Raw genomic sequence first — 20,970 nt, 5'->3', positions numbered from 1 at the left:
CTGATGTAAACCATTGCAGAATAGCTCTATATCCAAAACCACTACGTATAGACGGATCTAATCTGCACTAATTCATGCCAGAAAAGCAAAACATCACTTAAATAACTGTTTCTGATGAGTGACACTTTACTCCGTTTATGAAAATGAGAAAAGAGAACAGTTTACTGCTTTTTTTTTTTTTTTTTTTTACATCCAGGCCCAGATCTAGAAATAATCTGACCCATGGTTTTAGATCTGGTCTATTTTCTTCTTCAAAGTACAACAACGGCCCCTTTTGTATTTTAAGAAACAGAATAGAGATTTACATTGAACAAACGGATTTCACACAACATTGAGGGTTTAACAACTATAAAATATTACTTAATACAACTGATAAATACGCGCAGTTTTTCATTACCCATCAACATGCCCAGCATGTTGCCAAAATCAATGTGATTACTTGCAGCCTTTTCACAACTATAACCCGGTGTATAAATTAAAACATTTGTGATAGTTGTCTTGTTTTGTTTGTTTGTTTTTACAAGGTTTCATCCTGTATTTTAGCTGTTGTTGATATGTGAACTCCGGGAGTGTTATGGTTGGACAACAACAGCTCCTTTAGTTAGCTAAAGCTATGTAGCTTTTTGTCAGCCCACAGTGCTCTGACAGAGACTTGTTGCAAACATTAGCGCCATTAGCTCATAAATTCTGTCACTGTATTTAAAGGGTTCGCTGAAATGGATATTTTGAGAGACGACGGGGTGCATGAGCTGAAATACAAACCTGGGGGCCGTTTGGATATGAGCCACGGCTTCCTGCACCATATCCGGAGGAACCAGATTGCGAGGTGAGTCCGTCCACTACCGTTAGCTAATGCTAGCAGGTTATATATAAGCTAGTAAGCTAGGTTCACAACATCCAGGTTCAAAATCTGGAGCTGCTGCCGCCTCGTTGTTTGACGAAAGTTAATCTGGTGACGAAGGAAGGGTTATTGATTGGACGAGTAGTGACTGATAATTATACTTTCACGTTCAAAACGAACATAAAGTGGAAGGTCTCACAGGCCTGTTGGATAAAGTTGTCGATGGTTTACGACAGGTGGACAACACAAAATTTAACTGCTTGTTACAAAATAAATGCATTTCTGAAAACACATCTGCTGTTATAAACTACAGGTTTAAGACCGTTTTAAATTCTGTTGTCAGTATTTTACACTGTAGCTCCTGTAGTTTTTCTGTTACGTGTACTGGCTGGTATCTGTGTCAGGGTTTTAAGGGATACAATGCTCAACCTTAGGACGACAAATACAACAGTCTGTGTTACTTGTCATTGTCAGAGCACAGCTATATGAGGGGTAGAGACCACTTTTTGTTTCTGAAATGCATTTAACTAAAGCAAATATAGAATACAACTCACATCTATCTGCATTTTGTCAAATAGACTTGAACATGGGAAAGAGCAGAGTTGGTGCCAAGTCAGTTTGTTGAAATCTCAACTCTACAAACGAGATACTTATAGTGGATGGAAATGCATTAATCCCAAGACCAGATCAACACTGTGACAGACAAGAATACACATATCACAAAAGAATCACTACATGTCAGTAAGCAAAGTGAATAGAAAAAGCTACATGTTGTTATTTGTTGCTTCTTGGTATGTATAAAACTTTTTAAAAACACTATAAATTATATGCTCTAAGTTTCAGAACCAAACATCACCATATGTATAATAGTGAGTGATGAAAGTGGCTTTGGGCTATAACAGTCGTTAGAACTGTTTTCTATGCTCTCTGTTGTAATATTTGCTAAAAAAAAAAAAAAAACAACTTTTAAGATATATAAATTGAACAGATTTTCAACACTATATTCTCTAACAGGAGAAAATACACAGTCTGATGCTTCCTGGCATAACTGGGGGTGCCAGTGTGGTATAAAGGTATAGGTGTTGACAAGTCACAATTATTTATATACATATTTTAAAAAGAAACAGCTACTGAGCCAAAGTGCTCTCCACTAGTGAAATTAGATTTACCTAACATATTTAAATGTTAACTTTAAGATACAGTTACAGCATTATTTATTATGTGAATTTACCTGACAGAGATATATAGATATAGTATTTAAAAAATAAATACAGCCTAGCAATAAAAATAGCAAGCATACAATATATCACAGCTCAAACCCTACAAAATTCTGAATGAGAGAAATTTACCTGATGAAATAAAATATTTAGGTTACTATCCAAGCATATTATTAATAATGCAGCTTAACCTGAATAATTTAAGTGATAATGTTACGACCCTAGAATAGGGTGTGAAAAGGTGCAAACTTAAGTTTGGATGTTGTGTGTTTTAAGCTCAGGCTGACCATGTAGCCCAAATGCAAACAACCATAAAGTAACAGCATGAACTAGTTTGCTCGTTTTTATTCAGCCACTGGATTGACAAGTATTTGACACATATCCCTGTCTTATCAAGAGATGACTATGACAAAGAAGTGAAGCAGGCCAAAGAACTCCAGCGACGGAGGCACACAACAACCCCAAGAAGACCCCGTCGGCCAGACATCCAAGTGTATCACCCTCGACGAAGACGTGAGATTGATGTGCTTCCTTTTGAGATTTCTGCTGACGACCGTGTATCCACTAGACTAAAGATAATGTGTGTGTGCTAATTTTCCAGATGGTTCAGAGCCAGGGGCCGGTGCTGACGCTGAAGAGTGGAATGAGAGTGGGTCAAGCACAGAGACTGAGACCCACGGGACTGAACTCTTCTGGCTCGACTATCAGGCCGACTCTGGCACCATCACGTCCTTCCTTGTGCACAAGGTTAATGCACATTTCTTTGTCTGATATTTCTGGCTCTTTAAACTTTGCCTCGGTTTTAATCCCCTTAATGTTCTCTGTGTTTGCGAAGGAGGATAAGCCTGAGAAGGTAGTGGAACGTGTGGCAGAGAAGAATATTCTGGATCCAGCCATGAGGGCAGTCCTGGTGGCCCGAATTCGAAAGGAAATTGACAAAAGACGAGAGAAACGCTGAGTCACGACTGCAGACAGTTGATTATGATGACAGAGGAGCTACAAACGGAGAGGAGCGACGCTTCTTTTGCTGTTCTGTGCTCTTCCAAAGCATTAATACTGTTGCGTCAGGGGAATAGTGAGGACTCTGGGATAGCAGAGATCTAATGTGAAGACCTACAATCAATGCATCTTCTGTTTTTACAGGAGAAGGAGCTGCACTTATAGACAGAATGGTTGGGAGATGACTGTCAAATGTTATGTTTATTACATTTTATGAACTTTGGACTGTTATGTCACACCCTGATTCACAGCTTTGGGGACGTGTACACAACAAGACAACAGGACCTTTTAAGTCATTGTTGCTTTGTTGTAGTAAAATTCAGAAACCAGAGGTACTCTTTGACAGAGAGCCTGAAGAGGATCCTTTCTCCTCCATTGAACGTTTTTGTTGTGTTTACAAAGGTCTACTTTTCATAAACAATGCTAAAATGCTATAAAAGTCTGTCGGCAATTTCATGTTTAGAAATGTGAGAAAGTAGTTTTGTTTCTTATAAAGTTGGAGTTTAGTAGGTGTTGCCATAGTAATGTGTTGGCCAATGTGTTTTATAGTTTTCAATGTTCTAATTTATTTTGAGTTGCTGAGAGATTTATTTTTGATACTGTAATATTTTTTGACAAAACTCTTTACATATAAAATGACATATACATGAAAGCTATTTATTGTTGTCCAAGTGTGTCTGAATGTGATCTTATGGAGTTGAACCGCCATGAAATGAGTGTCTTGATCTTTTTTATATGCTCCCGTCTGCAAGACAGAATCACAGATCAACACATTTACTCTGATTACTTCTGTTTTCTGTAATCATTGTTGGGAACATGTAAAATTGGGCTACAGAAAAATGCTGCATGAAGTTCAGTCTATAGAAGTGCTTGACGTCATGTCTTCAGCAGGTGGCAGTATCGTTCAGTTGTACAACTGTGCAGTACTTTCGGTGAACCTCCAGAGCCCTTCTTATTCACTGTTAGATTAGATTTTATTCCTTAGGTGTTCAGTAACTGTCCATTTGAGGTATGCGGGTCTGACTATAAAGTGTCTTTTCCATACTAAGGGTGATTTTAGTCCTTGTAGAATTTCACATATTGTGTCACTTTTACTAAAAAGTGCTTGGAATAACTAGAACTCAGGTGTTGTGAGGGTGTTGAACATTAACTATAAAGCCCAGGGTTTGTATCTGGCTGGGGTTGTTTTGCTGCATATTAATCCCCACTTATCTGTGCCTTTTCTTCCTGTCAACTATCTGATAAAGTTGCAGATGCTCCCAACGTACAGTGGCTTAGGAAGGCATCAGATCATCATGTACTATCTAGGCATTGGTTCTCCAGGTCTTTTGAACTCTACTGGGGGACTGAACACCATTTTTCCAAATGATATTCCCTCATTTGATGTTTTAATTGTTGTGGCGGAGAACGAAGTGTTCAGTTGGGTTGAGATCTAGTGGCTGTAAAGGTCATAGCATATGTTTCACATCATTCTAGTACCCTATTGATATGTGGACATTATCATCCTGGACGAGACCGCTCATATCAGGATAGACATGTTCCATCACAGGATAAAGATGACCACTCAGAACAGCTTTGTATTGATTTGCAGCGACCCTTTCTTCAAAGGGGACACATAGACACAAACTATGTCAGCAAAATGCTCCACGCAGCATAGCAGCTAACAGATAACCTCATTGTAAGGGTCAAGGGTTCAGGTTTTTCTTCTAATTTGACTTATACAACACAGAAAAATAGCACTGAGTTCTTCCTGTCTGACAACAAGCGATCAACGCTGAACTTTGAGCACTATATTTTGCACCAAAAGTAGACAGAAAAAATCTTTAAAAAGAAACATTTAGCTTCTTCTACACTATTAAAAGCACACCCGTTTACATCTGTCCTTTAAAATATGAATGAAAATATCTCGAGTCAGGGGAATTGAAATCCTGAACTCAAGGTGGGAAAAAAAAGATCTCAAGCCAGTTTCATCAAGCTTTATCCACCTGGTTTAGTTTTAAATTACCAAACCAAGGCATCATGGATTTTAAAGACAAGATAACAATGTACTAGCCCAATCCAGAGTTCAACATGTTACTTAGCAACTAAATACCATTAAAATCAGGTTTACATATTAAACCTGTTGGCAGTGCCACAATAATGAACTCCAAAGCAAAAAAAGTCCCCTTCTGGCTTCAAAGATGCTGTGTAACATCCATGAAGTTTAAAAGTCCCTCAGGTGATTGGGGTTCCATGTAGCATTTTTCACTGTTTCATTTCTTTACCCACCCACCAAGCTGCAGCAGGAGGTTGCTATTGTTGCTCTAGTTTCCCATGTGAGACAAACCAAGCAATGTACAAGTGTGAAGCCCCCCCTCCAGTCAAATCTTTGAAACACAAAAGCTTGATTCATACAGCAAGGCTGCTGTAAAAAGAAGACGGAGGGGAGATTTCTGGCTGCGGACCACAAACAGCAGCCTTCAAAAAAAAGCATCATTCCACTTAAAACTTAAATGACGAGTGGTAGCATACAGATTAAATGTGTCCCATCAAAGAGAAAACTGCATCCAAATTCTTCCCTGTGCATGAAAAGTGGAGACAGACAGTTCCACCAGCAGCCCCTGGTCCAATCAAACACAGTTGATTTGACATTTGGACAGACAAGCTGCTGATCCGCACCATAGTAGGAGATTAGCTCATTGTTTTCATTAATGCATGAAAATATGCAAACTTCATCCTGTGACCACATGGCGGGCCAAGTCTCCACAGTGTTATGCAAAGCCTTGTCAAGGAGGAGTGGGCCCTGAGAGGCTATTGGTGGAACTCAGACACTCCCCTTTAGATTGCCAACGGCTTCCTCCGGTTCACTTTCATTCCCAAGTCAGCATGTGACTCGAGATATTCACATGTCTTCTACTCCACTGCTCACCAGACCATCTCCAGTTTCGCGATTCCTCAATTGGCTGAAAATGACCCAATCACAACTCACACTTTCACACCTTCCCTCTCATTAGTGTAGCTTACAATCAACAACTGCATAATCCTTAACCTACACTTCTGCCATTTGCCACCTGGAAACACCCACTGAGTGTTTTGAAAATGTGCAGTGAAGTGAAGCGCTGTTTGTGACAGGCAGAATTGGTAATACTCAAATATTGCCTAACATCTTACATATCGCATGTATCAGGCTGTAACATAATCGCTGTGATTATACTGCACTGTTAGGATTTCCAGCCTATTGTAATGTCAGAATCAAGATAACTTGCAGCACCACCTCGAACATTCTGGCGCTTGTATCAACAAGCTGCAGGATTGAATTAAAACACGTTTATCAATAATAGTAGATGTTCAAATACTGAACCAGTTCCCTCATCTCACCCTTTAAGGGCCTCCAGGAATTCTCTTCTTCATCAACAGCTCCAGCTTCCCACCTTTCATGGAACACATCACATCGCTTTGATTTACTTGCTGAGGTACAAAGCTTCGGACAGGTTTTTCAAATATTGCAAAAACAAAACTGCACAGTATGTCCAGACATTCTAAAATTGTGTATTTACATCATCCTTCCTTCTCTGTTCCTTGTTCATGCTGACTAAAACAGTGAATCTACAGGCTGCCTGCTCCATCTCACCTTATCTTCTGAATTCTTGCTAATTTTTACTTACTGTAAATATAAACAAAGCAAAACAATTACTTACCATTTGGTTTCAAATTTGTTTAAAATAGAACAGCATTCTTGGATTTTTGTTTTTCACCATTTTTGCAAGAGACTCTTTTCTCAGCTGAATCTCAATAAAGCTGTTACATAACATACTGTGAAATGTAGACTGAGTTGGACACGGTGACATTCTGAGTTAATGTTGCTTTTATATCAAACAAAGATAAGTTTAGGGGAGAACTGCAATACTCCTGAAAACACAATTGTGCAACAGTGGAGCTGACAGTGACACAGCTCAATCAAAGTGTAATTGGCTGCACCTTTGTAACCGTCAGCACCAGGGATTTATGAGATAGGGTGTGTTATTCTACACAAAAAATCACCATACAAAGACTGAATGTAAAAAATGTGTCCAGTGAAGAACTATCATAAAAAAAGGTCAAATTAAACCTCTTTGCACCCAAAGTATAAAGAAAAAATCTTTAAAAAGAAACAATTAGCTTCTTCTACACTATAAAAAATCACACCAGTTTACATCTGTCCTTTGAAATATGACAGCTTCGAATGAAAATATCTTGAGTCAAGAGAATTAGCTTTTCTTTTACAATCAAAGGTATTTTTATTTCAGTCTGACCAGGCATGTAGGCAAGATAGATTAGAGGACTTAAAATCCTGAACCCAAGGTGGAAAAAATGTTCTCAGGCCGGTTTCATTAAGCTTTATCAACCTGATCTAGTTTCAGATTAACAAATGAAGAAATTATGGTTTAAATTACGTTATTAAGTTAATGCAACTACCAACAATATTATGCCAAAAAGCTAAAAGCACATCAAAGCAATGTTTGCAACCATGCTTTTACTTATGTGGTGGGTAAAGGGCTTGAATTACCTTTTAGAGTGTACTTAATGCTTAAATTCACATTTTTACTGTGAGGCTTCCTGCTGAATTGGAATCAGTGCAGTGAAATGGTGTAAGTTATCAAGTGCAAACATCTAAAAGAGGAAGAGGTGGGTTTGATTTCAGTTGCCTGTACAAGTACAGTAAGAGCAACCTCCTGCAAATATTGCATCAGCTGTCACCTGATCCTTACGCTAAATCCCACTGACCTCAACTAAATAGCTGACCAGCTTCTGCCCTTCTCACCATGACTACTGCACCGGCTGTGAGAAAATTAAAGGCACAATGAGACACTGTCTTCAAAATATCAGATTGTGCTCGGTTGCTGTAGTGGTTTGTTTGGGCTCCTGTGTGAGCTGAGCACAGGTGGGCTGAACTCTCTGCTGTGGGAAGAATTCTGTGTTCTTTTTTGTTCCAGATCGACAGATGATACCTCACCTGAGTGCTGCAAAGAGCTCATTTCCTAACTTCACTCCATGATACTGCAGTTGCGCAACACTCATACGGAAAATTTGAAGCTGTAGCACATGGCTGCCTCAGAAATCCAGCTTAGTAACGTAGTGCTCTCTAGGAACAATTTTCCAGACCCTTATTACAACCCAGTGCATATCATCTGCGACAGCGTGAGCCTGTGCTGCTGTACCGTTGGAGTAGGAAGTGATCTCTTGCCCATTCAAGGCTATGGACGTGTAGCCCCCCTCCTCCGAAGCACCAACAATCGGTTAAATATAGCTGTCTGGCTGAGCCGCCGTGGTAGTGGAGATGCACAGCTGCTGTGGTTAAGCTGCAAACAGGACAGAGGCTTTGATGGTGTCATTTGCCTATGAATGCTATTCATATCTTGATATACTGTAAGTGTAGGGATGAGCAGGGCTCGATTTCAGAGTTATGAGGTACATCCAGAAGTTATCCGAGGTCACAGAAGGTCGCAGTGGACTGGGTGTCTAATGGCTGATCTGAGTGTACTTTCTATTAATGGTAAGGAGTTCTGCAGATTTTTGAAATTCATCAAGATTCATTTGGAAATATGGCAGAGACAGTCCGTCATTGATGTTTGAAATCCAATGTCAACAACACTCTGACCATCATACACATGCATCCAAATCAAACATGACAAAGACTATATAACAATATTAATTCATCTACGTAGTCTATTGACATTTCCTCCAAATATTTAACATAATCGCACATTAGGAGCCACATGTTATCTGTGTCAGTCATATAGTCATGTTCCTTGTACTAATAAGTCTTTTTTTCATAATGATAAAACTCTGCATGGCTACATTTGCAAAACATAAAATACACCCAGGACTTATCAAAGCTGGAAACATTTATGTGACATAGCTAAAGCTAACGATAACAGAAACTGTTTGCTGGAACAGATTTAATGCTAAAATATCCAGATGGGTTTTAGTCAGACAAATCTGTTTAAAGCTAGGAGAAATTTTGAGAAACAAGAACAAAATAAATCACAGAGATTCTATTGGCATTACAATTTAAAGTTTAATTAATTTCAACTCGTCCTCTTTTACCAATTTTCTTTAGTGTCACAGTACAAGGATTTAGCATCGGCTGGGAACATTTCGTACTTTACTGAATTTTGAAATAAACAGGAGTAAAAACAAATCCTGCAAGGAACAAATATTGGATATGGTCCTTTTTAAAAAAAAAAAAAAGTTAAATCACTGTTATTTTTCATGTTCTGAACTTAAGAAAGGAGAAAATAAGTTCTGCTTATGCATGGTCAAATGTTTGCCTAAAGCTGCATTACATAAATGTTTTATTTAACATACCAGTTGTCTCATGTGACCCCCTCAAGGCGCTGACTAGTGCACACTGCCCAAACTTGTCTTAGTGGGCGTTTCAACAATTTCTAACATCAGGTGTGACTAAAAACTAAGAACTAAACTAATAATGAACAGACATTCCTGTAATAATTTCAGCAGAATCTTCTCACACCATCAAATTCCTCGCTTCATTCAAACGCCACCATCTGAGTGTTCCTTCCATTTGGTCAAACACAGAATACCACCGGTACATATAACTACTTAACAATATATCAGTAGCTCACGTCATTCAAGGTTGTGGCAATGCTGTTTTCCTGTGATTAGTTAATCCTGTCCTGTGTTTGCATTGGCTATCAGGTGTTGTGTCAAGATTATCAGCTGTACAGGCTTTACAAATGTTTTTGTTATTGGTGAGTCACACTATCTTGCGCAATGCTAATAACAGGTATTGCAATATTGACATACGATATGACATTTGATAGCTTGCAGTGGGAAACAACTTCCAGTCTAAGTGAAACAACGGCGTTTCCAGAAGACTGAAGATTTGACCACAAACTAATCTCAGGGTTAAGAAAAAGTGTAAATTGTTCTTGGTTGTCAAAGCTCAAGCAATGGTATTTAGGATTTGCTTTAGGGCTTCATTTTTTGGGGTTATTGAATGAAACCAGACGACACATCTGCCTTTGCTGTTTCGCAATACCCCTATAGGTGTGTTTTACAGAAGCCATTTTGACATTTTGACATTACTTAGATGGAACAGAGACGCTCAACTGCTACATGTCAAAATGGCTGCAGTGAAAAGATCTACTGTTCCTGTCATATTTGTTGGGGGGGTAGAAGCTATTCAGCTGATCACTGCAGCAGTTTGGCTTAAATTTCAATCAGAGTCCACAAGGACACAATGAATCCTCAACTCTTTTGAAGTTTTAATTGGCAAAGAGTGTTTTATGTATTAGCTTGCACAGGAGCAGAGCATTTAGCCTAAAAAAAGAATATTAGTCTCAGAGTCCCAGAACAATCAATCCAATCATTGCATTTTAAATGTAACACTGTCTGAATGACATGTTAAACTGTAGGGCAATAAGTTCAGAACATTTAGTCCCAAACACATTTTCCTACATTTGTTCCTGGGCTCAGAGAAAACGATGCAAACATCAGCCAAACGACTTGCTCAGAGTTAATCCAAAGCTGTTGTTCTGACCTTTTGGCCTAGCAATCAGGACAACGTGCCATTTTACATGTCCTTCTCTGAAACAACTCACAGATTAGGCAAATCTTTGTTTATGTTGTTCTTTAGCTCTCTATATTTACGTAGGAGGACAAATTTTTAGCAACCTTTCCCCCTTTTTTTTTTTACCTTGTGAACTTGTTATTTGTATAGACATCAAATGCGTCCAGTCAGAGTTTACACACACATACAACAGTAAATTCTAGTAATGTTCCCCATGTTTGCTCTTTCAGTCTTTATGCTTTACAGTCTCTGTATGTTGCAAGTATTATTACATGCTCTTTTTAACACTGAATTCAGGTTTTCCTGGTGGCACTGTGGCTAATATGCGACTTAACTACTGGTATTTAATTACATTTAACATTCATTTACATTTAGATGCTTTTACATTTTTGCTGAGGAATGCATTTGTTCTATCATAGTGTTGGCATAACTTAAAATTACATTAGCATGTGGTGGTACCATTGATAAAAACTAAACTGTAATACATATATGGTAAATGGTCTGTATTTATATAGCGCTTTACTATACCTGCAAGGTACCCAAAGTGCTTTACATGATACATCACATTCACCCATTCACACACTGATGGCGGAAGCTGCCATGCAAGGCGCTAACCACGACCCCATCAGGAGCAATTCAGGGTTAGGTGTCTTGCTCAGGGACACCTCGAACACGATGGGGTGAGGATCGAACCGGCAACCCTTTGGTTGCAAGACGGCCACTCTACCCACTGAGCCATGCCGCCCCCCAATTTATGGACACATTATGGATATAATTTTGTTTATTGATAATGGAATTAATTTTGTAATTATGGTTGTAGTTAGTGAATAATGCAGTAGATTATAGCTGACATTATTGCTTAATTTCCTCATTGCTCATTCTGTGCTGCTAGATCAAAATATCATATCTGTCATGAACTGTTCATCACTATTTTCTGGTAAAAACCAGTGACCGACAAAACAAAGGCTTCTTTGTATCATAAAGTTCCAGGTTATAAAGCACAAAAAGAAACACTTTTAAAGTGAATGCATTTACAGTATAGAGCAGAAGTGAATCAGTGAGTTTGCAATATCATTTAAATGTCACAAGATCCACCTCTGAATAACTGAATTATTTTAAAGTTGACAAGTATAGTATTTCCTCTTATTAACAAAGACAAACATTTCAGGAAGACTATATGTAAAACACAGACAGTAAAGTAGAAACTGAGTTAGCATACTGGTGATCACTGACACATTAGGAAACCTGTGATCAATAAAACAAGTATGAGCATGTCCTGTGATTTGCCTAATGGCATGAGTGACCTGTGAACACCAGAGCTTTCTCAGTTTTTTAACTACAAACTCTGTTTATCTTCATGTTTGCATCATGGCTCAACATGCAAAAGGAATTGTCAGAATAATTGAAAAATCTTAAAAGTCTTCACAAAGATGGGAAAGAATTTGAGGAGGTTCGGTGACCACCTAAAAATCAGTTTAAACACAGCTGTAGCTGTACTCGTGGGGTATACAACAAAGTAGTAGTGCCACTAATCAGAGCTACAATGGCTGTCCTAAAATGACACCACTGGCAGAGTGCTACTTGCTTATTCCAGCTCTGAAAAACAGGACAGGTGCTTCACACTTTCCACAGGGTTTATCAGTGTAATCAGAGTTTCTGTGACAGCTCAGCCAGTGAGAAGGACTACTACAGTGAATGCACAGTCCTAATATCAGTGAAGCACAGAGGCGAGAGTGTCCAGGAATGATGGTATCACCTTTAAACAAACTTTCGTATATGTCTTGATTTTTCTGAAAACGTACATGTTCTCAAATCGTTTACATACTAAGCTCCTGTCTATTCTTATTTCCATATCTAACTTGATAAACTGGTTTATCACACTTTAGCCTTGGATTACATTGTTTTGTTAAGCAAGTGTTTTGTATAAACCAAGACCAATGTTTCCAAGATTACTGTTCGCTTCATTTACAATACTAATGTGTCAAAGGAACAAATGTGCTGGCTGCAGGTTTATAGAAAGGTCACGCTATCTCAGCATTTCTGTTGTGTCTATATGCTGTTATCAAGTCAAGGGTCACTTTGCCACATGTGAATTCCACTGCTAGATAAAGGCTAGCCAGGAACTGAGCCATTTTTGACCTGACATGAACACAAATGCTCTGCATGTTGGAGTTCCATTTTCAAAGAGAGGAGAAGAGCTCAATGAGAGCTGAATGAAGAGCTCAACAAAAAAACTTTTCATTTTGTAAAATTTATCCCAATTATTGGCTCTTCATAAATAAAGTCTGTCTTTCTTTTCTACAATCTATTGCGCCATCTGAAAGTTACCTTAATAGGTAACTAGCTGACAAAATCTGCATGTATTTTGTATTAAACGCAAAGTCCTTTGCTGACTCATCTAAAATGTGTCTATTTTCAACATAGTAATGTCTGCTTGAAAGCAGAGCACTTTAAAAAACAAATAATTGAGACAATGTGCCACTGCATGTTGTCTTTGGCTTTTAAAATTTATTTTTCACTGATGACAAAGGTTCAATAAAAATGCAAGCAGTAGGCCGACAACATAATAAAAAGAAAGCAAACATATGTTTGATTACGTAATCAGTGTTTTGAAATTTGTTAGACAAATAACAGTGAAGAGCTCCACCCTTCATACAATGCAGTGTCTATGAACTCTGAATCATTAGGTGGAAGCAGGATCTTGGGCTTTGTGCCACCTTAGACGGTAGAAGTTGAATTTAAAGGCAATATTGGTGCTGATCTGGTAAATGACACCGCAATAGTTTTCAAAGAAGCAAAAAAAATTAAAATAAAAATTGATGTGTCCACATGATGTGAATTATAACGTGGGGGCTCACACCACAGTCAGTGTTAATATTAACTACTGGTTCCTGCTCAGTGACGAGACAACAAGCTTAACTGGTCTTCAGTTACGACATTAACAGAAAATTGATAATTTGACGTCAAGGAGCAAATTCCTGAATTTTGAAATTTCACAATACAAAAACCACAAAACTTCCATTGATGACTAGATTCAACAGCTGAGGAAGCCGGCCTTGTCATTTACCTCCATTATACCCTTCACACTACAAGTGCACCGATTTTTTTATTAGGTATAGGCAGCTGTTGGGGCCAACCAGACAGTTTAGCTTGGGTTTAGCTTGGGGTCCAAGTTTGTCGCAAGCGGTGTTCAGTGCTGGACCAGGTCCAGTGGTAACACGTCAGATGTTTGCCCCGCCTACAACCTTGCAGCCTCCCTCTAGCTGTTTTCTTTTGATTAGACAAATTGAGGCCTCAGGAATGACTCAGCAGAAAAATGCAAAAATTTAAGTCACTGACGACTTCTAAGGTTTCAGGGCATTTAAATCACAGACCAAAATGTAATTCACATTGGCTGCAAACAGGAAAGTGACACTTTTTAACATGGCTTTGTGGTCAGAGATTGGCAAACCATACATTTTTGGAAAGCAAACAGGAAACAGATTCTCAAGATGTTGTTGCAACTAAATTCTGTTGCCCCCATTTTTGTGTCAATACAAACAGCAATTATAATGTAGACAAACTGTTGAGGTCCACAGAAGCATTTATATCACATCAGTGTTGATGGAAATCCCACTATACACCATTATGCCTTCAAATGAATGTTACACGCTTTTCAGATACCCTACAGTCTTTCTTGCATACCTGAAAACTAGAAGACAGTTTTCATAATATATGGTTGTCAAGCAACATGCCACTCATTCCAGTGTAGATCATTGCCTTAAAACACAGATGTGTCGGTGCCACATTTTTCAGTCACCTTTGTACAAGGTGAACCTTAAAACAGCACAACTAACAATTCCTTCATTTATCAGAGTTAAGTTGTATTTTGGATTGCTAAAACTCCTGCTCATTATCACCTTTAAATAAAAGGTCTGGTAAATACACTTACAAGCCCTTACAATGAATACATACCTCTAAAGGTAAACATTTCTGATTTCCATCAGCGGAAATAAGCTTTGCTAGGCAGACATTTTTAAAGTGCTTCAATTGGAACTCTGTTTTTTTAAAAAAAATTATTATTGTGAGCTCTCAAAATGTTTAACAGAAAGGGTCGATTGTAAATTTCATTATATTCACAGCACTACAGGCTGGAGCAAGCATTGAACACTGCTTTGTTTTTGGAAAACTTGGTCAGAGCAAGGGGAAGATATTAAAGCAATGGTTTGACAGATAGTGAGGATTGTCTTAAATCTAGCATCAAACACACAGGTAGCATTCTACTATATGTACAATGAATATGCAAGTAAAGTAAGGAGACAAGCACAATTCAAAGGAGTAGTTGTTTATTACAGAGCAGAAGGAAACTACCCAATCAAGACATGAAGCATATTACAGTAGGAGCTACTTGTTCCTCTGGAAGTTGAATGCATGTTGGTGGGGAGGGAGAAAAGCAAATGGGGGGTGGGAGTGTGTGTGTGTGTGTGTGGGGGGGGGGTAGAGGAAATAGAAAAGGCACTCTTACACTTACTGTAGCCAACGGGATGACTTCGAGTGGTTAAAGGGAACAAAACCAAAACTTGAAACTATCCCTCACATGGGATGGCTATGTAAACAAGGCTGGTTTCTCTGTACTACACCAACCAAATGTTGCCATCGCAATAATGAGGATAGCTAAGTGCCAAAGAATTGCACTCGACATTTTAAATGGGATTTCCAAACTGACCCACCTAAAAAAATAAGATCTGCAGTCCAAAAATAAAAAACGTTTCAAGAGTCATTTACAGTAACCAGTGACACTGCTGTTGAGGTGGACCAAAGCTTTTCTGTACAACACTCTGGAGCCTCAAGCCAAACACTGAAATGATCAAGTCAAACGGAATCCAAGATTCAATAAGCAAGTCTAATTAAAGCTGCCTTCTGAAACCTCAGCTTCTCTGTATCCACGCCGAGTTTCAGAGAACAAATAAATAGTGTTGAGGTTCGATTTATAGCCAATAAGACTGGCAAAAACACACTCCTTTAAGAATAAAGATGGTACTCAGGTTTCTCTGTAGGTACACCTGCCGTCAATAAACTTAAGGAGTAAAAGGGCCTTTAGTCACTTCAAACCATAAAAAAGCAAGTGAAACTACATTTAAAAAGGACTAATTTAAAATTGATTTTCAATGCATAAACAGTTGAAATTTTCCCTATCGCCATCAAGTATAACCAATACCTCTGCAGACCAGAGCAGTGACATAGCAGCTTCTGACTTTTCTGTATTACGTCAGAAAACAGCAAAGGTCTGTAGGGGCATCTGAGGCTTTAAGCTCATTTGAGAGCTTGAATAATTATTAGCATTTGGCTTGCCCCTTAGCCTGCAATGCATAGCATTTTTAGTGAAAACAGCGACAACCCTTGAAATTTAATTGTGCCATTCTAGCATCCTCCACAAAGAGGGGACAGAGCCAAGCTAACAAAAAGGATTAAAACACTGGGTCAAGGAATAAGTATACCAGATTGACAAAGGAGGAATGTTAAAAAGCTAAGCTTTTTTTTTTTTTTTTGGGGGGGGGGGGGGGGGGGGGGGGGCAGTGCTAGATCAGTGGACTCTCCAACTATCGAATGATAGTTATAAATGTACTTGAATAAATTTAGATGTCATGCTGACTCATATCAGTAGCACCAGTAAATTAAGAGGGGTATCGCATATAGCCTAATATGCTACCGCCATGACATTGAATAGACTGACTATACTGACATGTGGAATGCCAAAAGGAGAACAACTGAACGCAACTACTCAGTGTCTATCACAAGAAGCAGGGGGACTTCAAGACATGGGAGAACATGAACTTCAGTGCATGAGTTCATGGAACCCATCCAATTCTTTAAAACATCAAGTTTTAGAGGTATGCCTCCTAGGACCAGCACGATACTGCAACCAGTAGAAAACAGTAACAAGACAAAAGGGAGGTGTGGAGCGAGGAAGGGAGTCATGTGTTAAATGATACCATTATTATGTGAGAGATAAGCGCATTTCACCCCGGAACCTTGGAGGCTTCTCTGTAGTATACACCAACAAGCCTGGGGGGGAAAAGCTTAACAGGTTTAGTATTTGAGTTTTTTGGGCACCTCCCATGGGAAGGAGTCTCGGCCAAAGTGGCCATAGGCTGCTGTCCTCTGATACAAGGGTTTCTTCAGATCCAGCTCCCTGGAATACATAATCAACATATTTAGCAGCAGTCACACCCAGTGACCTTAGATCCACACAATCTACTCACACAGGCATAACCCCACAATTAACCAGTGGGGAGTGTCGAGTCATACACAAAAAGTTAGACTGGCTGATAAGGAGGGAACCGTGAAGCTTCAACACTTACCCTGCCAACCAAACAGGACACTGCAGCTTGCAGATGGAAACCACACTCATCCAATTTACAAAGCAGCAGTTATCTAACTGAGCTATATGGCTTTACTACACCAGATATCAGTCACATTTGCCCCAGTAAATGAGACTTTTTGCCCCAGTGATGCCCACGTGTAACCTATTTTGTAATTTAGTAAAAAGAGATAAAGCACTCAATGTTTGATAACAGAGGTCAAACAGAAATATTCTGTTGTTTCACAATTAATAGATTAAATTAAATCCCGGGCAGGGCAACTGAGTAAAGTTAACACTAAGGCATGGGAAACAGAAAGGAGCCAGGAACTGCTATTTGAGTAGCAGTGGGCTTCTGAGGTTATACTTTACCTGACAATGACTCCAGGACGGAGATCAAAGTTCTTCTTCACAATGTCAAGCAGCTCCCTCTCACTCTTGTGGGAGGTCCCATAGTGGAAGATAGAAATGGAGAGGGGATGGGCAACTCCAATGGCATAGGACACCTAATACAGCACACATTAATGTATTATATCAAGCATAAAAAAACAACACAGAAATTTCAGGTAGGAACCTCTTGCAGCCCCTCTCTCTAAAATGAAAACCAGTGGAGTTTGACATGACAACTTACCTGGACCAACACCCGCTTGCAGAGCTCAGCCTTCACCAGAGACTTGGCCACCCAGCGTGCAGCATAAGCAGCAGAGCGGTCCACCTTTGTGTAATCCTTCCCAGAGAACGCTCCACCACCATGGGCTCCCCAGCCTCCGTACGTGTCCACAATGATTTTACGTCCCGTGAGGCCAGCATCTCCCTGTAAAAAAGGTAGAAGAGAGGTTACCCATGTAAGCAACTCAAAGGCTGAACAGGTGCTGAAAACCACACCCTTTGACATTTACCTGTGGGCCGCCAATGACAAACCGCCCACTGGGCTGCAGGTGGTAGATGGTGTCATCATCCAAGTAGATGCAGGGAACAACAGCCTTGATGATTTTCTCCTTTAGAGCATCTCTCATCTCCTCCAGGCAGATATCCTCATCATGCTGAACAGAGATGACAATTGTGTGCACGCGCACGGGGAGCATGGCACCGCGGTCCTGACGGTACTGCACAGTAACCTGAGAGGAACGTGAAAATAGAAATTAGCTAAAGCCACTACCAAAAAGACAAAATTTAAACCAATGACCATCTGGTTTAATAAAAAAAAAAAAAAGAACAAAGTTCTACCTGTGTCTTAGAGTCTGGTCGGAGCCATGGAAGGGTGCCATTGCGTCGTAATTCAGCCATCTTCGCATTCAGCTTGTGGGCAAGCACAATGGTGAGAGGCATGCACTCCTCAGTCTCATCAGTGGCATATCCAAACATCAATCCCTGCAAGGCAAAAGACAATTACTCAGTATTTAAAATGTATTCAAGATCAACAAAATCAGCAATTTATACTTGGGGTGGACCAAAACACTGAGAGCCACAACTGACCTGGTCCCCAGCTCCAATGTCCTCCTCATTACGGTCAACGTGAACACCCTGGGCGATGTCAGGTGACTGCTGCTCCAGAGCCACAAGAACATTGCAGGTCTTATAGTCAAAGCCTGTGCAATAGAGACATGGCAACAGATCAAGACCACAACATACCGCAAACAACTCAATAAAAATCACAAATCAGTGACACAACAACATGCCACACCTTTGGAGGAGTCATCATATCCAATTTGGCGGATGGTGTCGCGAACAACTTTCTGGTAGTCCACTGTGGCACGGGATGTCACCTCACCTGCCAGCAAGATCATCCCAGTCTTGGCAACGGTCTCTGTATTAGGAAAGAAAAGAATTAACCCAAGGAATGCATTTTCTAAGACACAATATTAATATCTGACTGGAGGTAACTGTTGCCTTACCACAAGCAACTTTGGCATCAGGATCCTGCTTGAGATGAGCATCTAGAACTGCATCACTGATCTGGTCACAGATCTTGTCTGAAAAACAAAACAAAACACAAGAACAACGAAATTACTAAAGCGTGGATGTAAACCACAGGCCCGGTTCGTGTTCAGTGGGAGTGGCTCGGAGTCTCAACAGTCGCCATTTCATCAGATGCACATGTGGTGGCTGAAGGAGCGCGGGTATATCGAGGAGGACCGGAAGACAAGCACGATAGACTTTTAAACACTGTACTACTTACAATACATGTGCTCGATTATAACTAAACACAAAATGTCGCCACGGTGCTCACACCGGCAGCAGCTACTGTAACCCGCGTCTCGATTTTAGCCTCGGACGACTCGGCGCTCGAAGAAGACCGTTAACCGATTAACAGATTACAAAAGGTGATAAAAGTGTCAAATTAACGCCTACGGCGAGTGTGTGACACTAACACCGTGGCATGTTTGCTGTCGGTGGACCAGACAAGTGACTGCTCCATCTTTTCACTAAAGGTTTGCTAGCTAACATTAGCTAACCGCGCGTGCTCTGGAAACCGGCCCAGCTCCATTCAAGTAATAGAAAAGGCCGTTACGTTCAAACCTAGACTGTGTCTGTGCCGCTTTTCCTTACTGGAGTTACATTTTAAATTTACACGGCGGTATGCAACCTCACAGTTATGAATGTAGCTTGTTTCATTCGACAATATAATGTGGCAAAAAAGGCCGGCGTGTCGAGTCTTACCGGGGTGTCCTTCTCCGACTGACTCTGAGGTGAACAAGAAGCAGTCCTCGTCAATGAGGGAGTTATGGAAGCCGTTCATCTGTCCGTTCATCATTGTTGACGATTGATTGGCGCGAAAATATTACGACGCTGAAATGAAAGCTAACTCGGTGTTTCTTATTATTTGGAGTGTCTCGGCGTTTTCGCGGCTACCCCAGAGGACGGTCTCTGTCTCTCGGTGTATTGATCCTCAAGCCTGAGCCTCATGGCGCAGAGCTCCACTATTTATCCTGCGGAGTCAGACGTGCTGACGTAACGAGGAGGTGGACCATACCACTGACCCTGCAGAGGGGGGGTTGGCGCTGCACTGTAACACTGAATGCAGAGCGGAGTTTGACAGCGACCACGTGGTGACAAAATGCCACAGTCACACTAGAGCCTTCGTGGATCAGCACATTTTTATCTTAGAAACCTTATCGCATCTGAAATGTGTTAATTGTCGGACGGAGTGTGTGATGGGAATTTGATGTAATAAATCCGTGGATACAGGCAAAAGGTGTGGCAAACACAGTGATGTCAGATAGAAATACTAAAAGTTGTTGACCTCAAACTTTTAAAAAAACGACAGTGAAAGCAACGAATTCTGTTAGTTTTCTATGCTTTTGGCATACGCTGAAGCACAGTATGTGATTCCATGTCAAACTAAAGGGAACACATGCTTAAAACTCTACTGAATATGACATTTATGTCAATACAGCCTATTCTACACATGGCACATACAAACAAACGTATCTGCTGTCTTTTCCCTCTTTTTTACTCATCTTGTTCATTTTATTAATTCCACTAAGTGTTGTTGTTGCTTTTTTCAATTATTATTTACTCATGTTGAACAGCCTTTTCCATGCTGTGACTACATTAACCTCATAACCATGCCAGTAAAGCATACTGTATTTAAAAATGCAATTTAATTGAATTACTCACATATTGTTATGTCGTTTTATATTAAGTGTTCAGGTTAGGATCCCTACCAGTACTAAAGTTGTTAGAATTGTGAACAAAACAGCAAATTTAGAATCGTAAACTTCCCTCAGGGTGGCTTCACCCACACATCCAATACTTCTTTTATTTCTTCATTCCATAAGTGCAGCAGTCCTTCACTTCAGACCCTAACACAAATGTGCTATCACTAATATAATTCTCATTTTAAACAACCTCTAAATTAACCTCTACCCCTAAACTTGATCAGATGTTACTGTGTTTTGTCTATAAGATGATTTTTTTTTCTCTTTTTTTTTGATGTATTATTCAAATCTCCTGGTGTCTGCTTGCATTGTGTATTTTACCATAGGCTTAAGTGTACCATACAAGTGTTTCCTAGAAA

At 39.8% G+C, this 20,970-nt stretch overlaps 2 protein-coding genes across 3 annotated transcripts; one reads left to right on the top strand and one right to left on the bottom strand.

Annotated features, from left to right (window-relative positions):
• Positions 1–480: 480 nt before the first annotated feature.
• On the top strand, positions 481–3,713 carry c7h2orf68 (chromosome 7 C2orf68 homolog). The gene is made up of 4 exons (XM_022196358.2): positions 481–826; positions 2,456–2,571; positions 2,660–2,805; positions 2,894–3,713. The coding sequence occupies exons 1-4, from the start codon at positions 717–719 to the stop codon at positions 3,014–3,016; spliced, it is 495 nt and encodes a 164-aa protein (XP_022052050.1). The 5' UTR covers positions 481–716; the 3' UTR covers positions 3,017–3,713.
• Positions 3,714–14,917: 11,204 nt separating this feature from the next.
• Positions 14,918–19,886, bottom strand: mat2ab (methionine adenosyltransferase II, alpha b). Of its 2 annotated transcripts, XM_022196359.2 has the most exons (9): positions 19,611–19,886; positions 18,845–18,922; positions 18,634–18,756; positions 18,426–18,538; positions 18,177–18,320; positions 17,849–18,067; positions 17,581–17,763; positions 17,322–17,455; positions 14,918–16,781 (listed from the first exon to the last, which is right to left on the bottom strand). In XM_022196359.2, the coding sequence occupies exons 1-9, from the start codon at positions 19,702–19,704 to the stop codon at positions 16,679–16,681; spliced, it is 1,191 nt and encodes a 396-aa protein (XP_022052051.1). In that variant the 5' UTR covers positions 19,705–19,886; the 3' UTR covers positions 14,918–16,678. The 2 variants fall into 2 exon arrangements, with proteins under 2 accessions (XP_022052051.1, XP_022052052.1); XM_022196360.2 differs by having other exon boundaries at positions 14,918–17,455; positions 19,611–19,885.
• Between the last annotated feature and the right edge of the window lie 1,084 nt (positions 19,887–20,970).

Source organism: Acanthochromis polyacanthus, chromosome 7, assembly GCF_021347895.1.
Source record: "Acanthochromis polyacanthus isolate Apoly-LR-REF ecotype Palm Island chromosome 7, KAUST_Apoly_ChrSc, whole genome shotgun sequence".
Lineage (NCBI taxonomy): Eukaryota > Metazoa > Chordata > Actinopteri > Pomacentridae > Acanthochromis > Acanthochromis polyacanthus.
Note: the sequence above shows the minus strand (reverse complement) of the source record. Positions and strands in the feature narration are given on the sequence as shown.

Coding starts and splice junctions, on each gene's coding strand:
- c7h2orf68 (XM_022196358.2), top strand. CDS start 717: ATGGATATTTTGAGAGACGACGGGGTGCATGAGCTGAAATACAAACCT. Junction 2,572..2,659: donor GTATCACCCTCGACGAAGAC/GTGAGATTGATG, acceptor CTAATTTTCCAG/ATGGTTCAGAGCCAGGGGCC. Junction 2,806..2,893: donor CGTCCTTCCTTGTGCACAAG/GTTAATGCACAT, acceptor GTGTTTGCGAAG/GAGGATAAGCCTGAGAAGGT.
- mat2ab (XM_022196359.2), bottom strand. CDS start 19,704: ATGATGAACGGACAGATGAACGGCTTCCATAACTCCCTCATTGACGAG. Junction 18,923..19,610: donor AGTCGGAGAAGGACACCCCG/GTAAGACTCGAC, acceptor TTTGTTTTTCAG/ACAAGATCTGTGACCAGATC. Junction 18,757..18,844: donor TGATGCCAAAGTTGCTTGTG/GTAAGGCAACAG, acceptor TTCCTAATACAG/AGACCGTTGCCAAGACTGGG.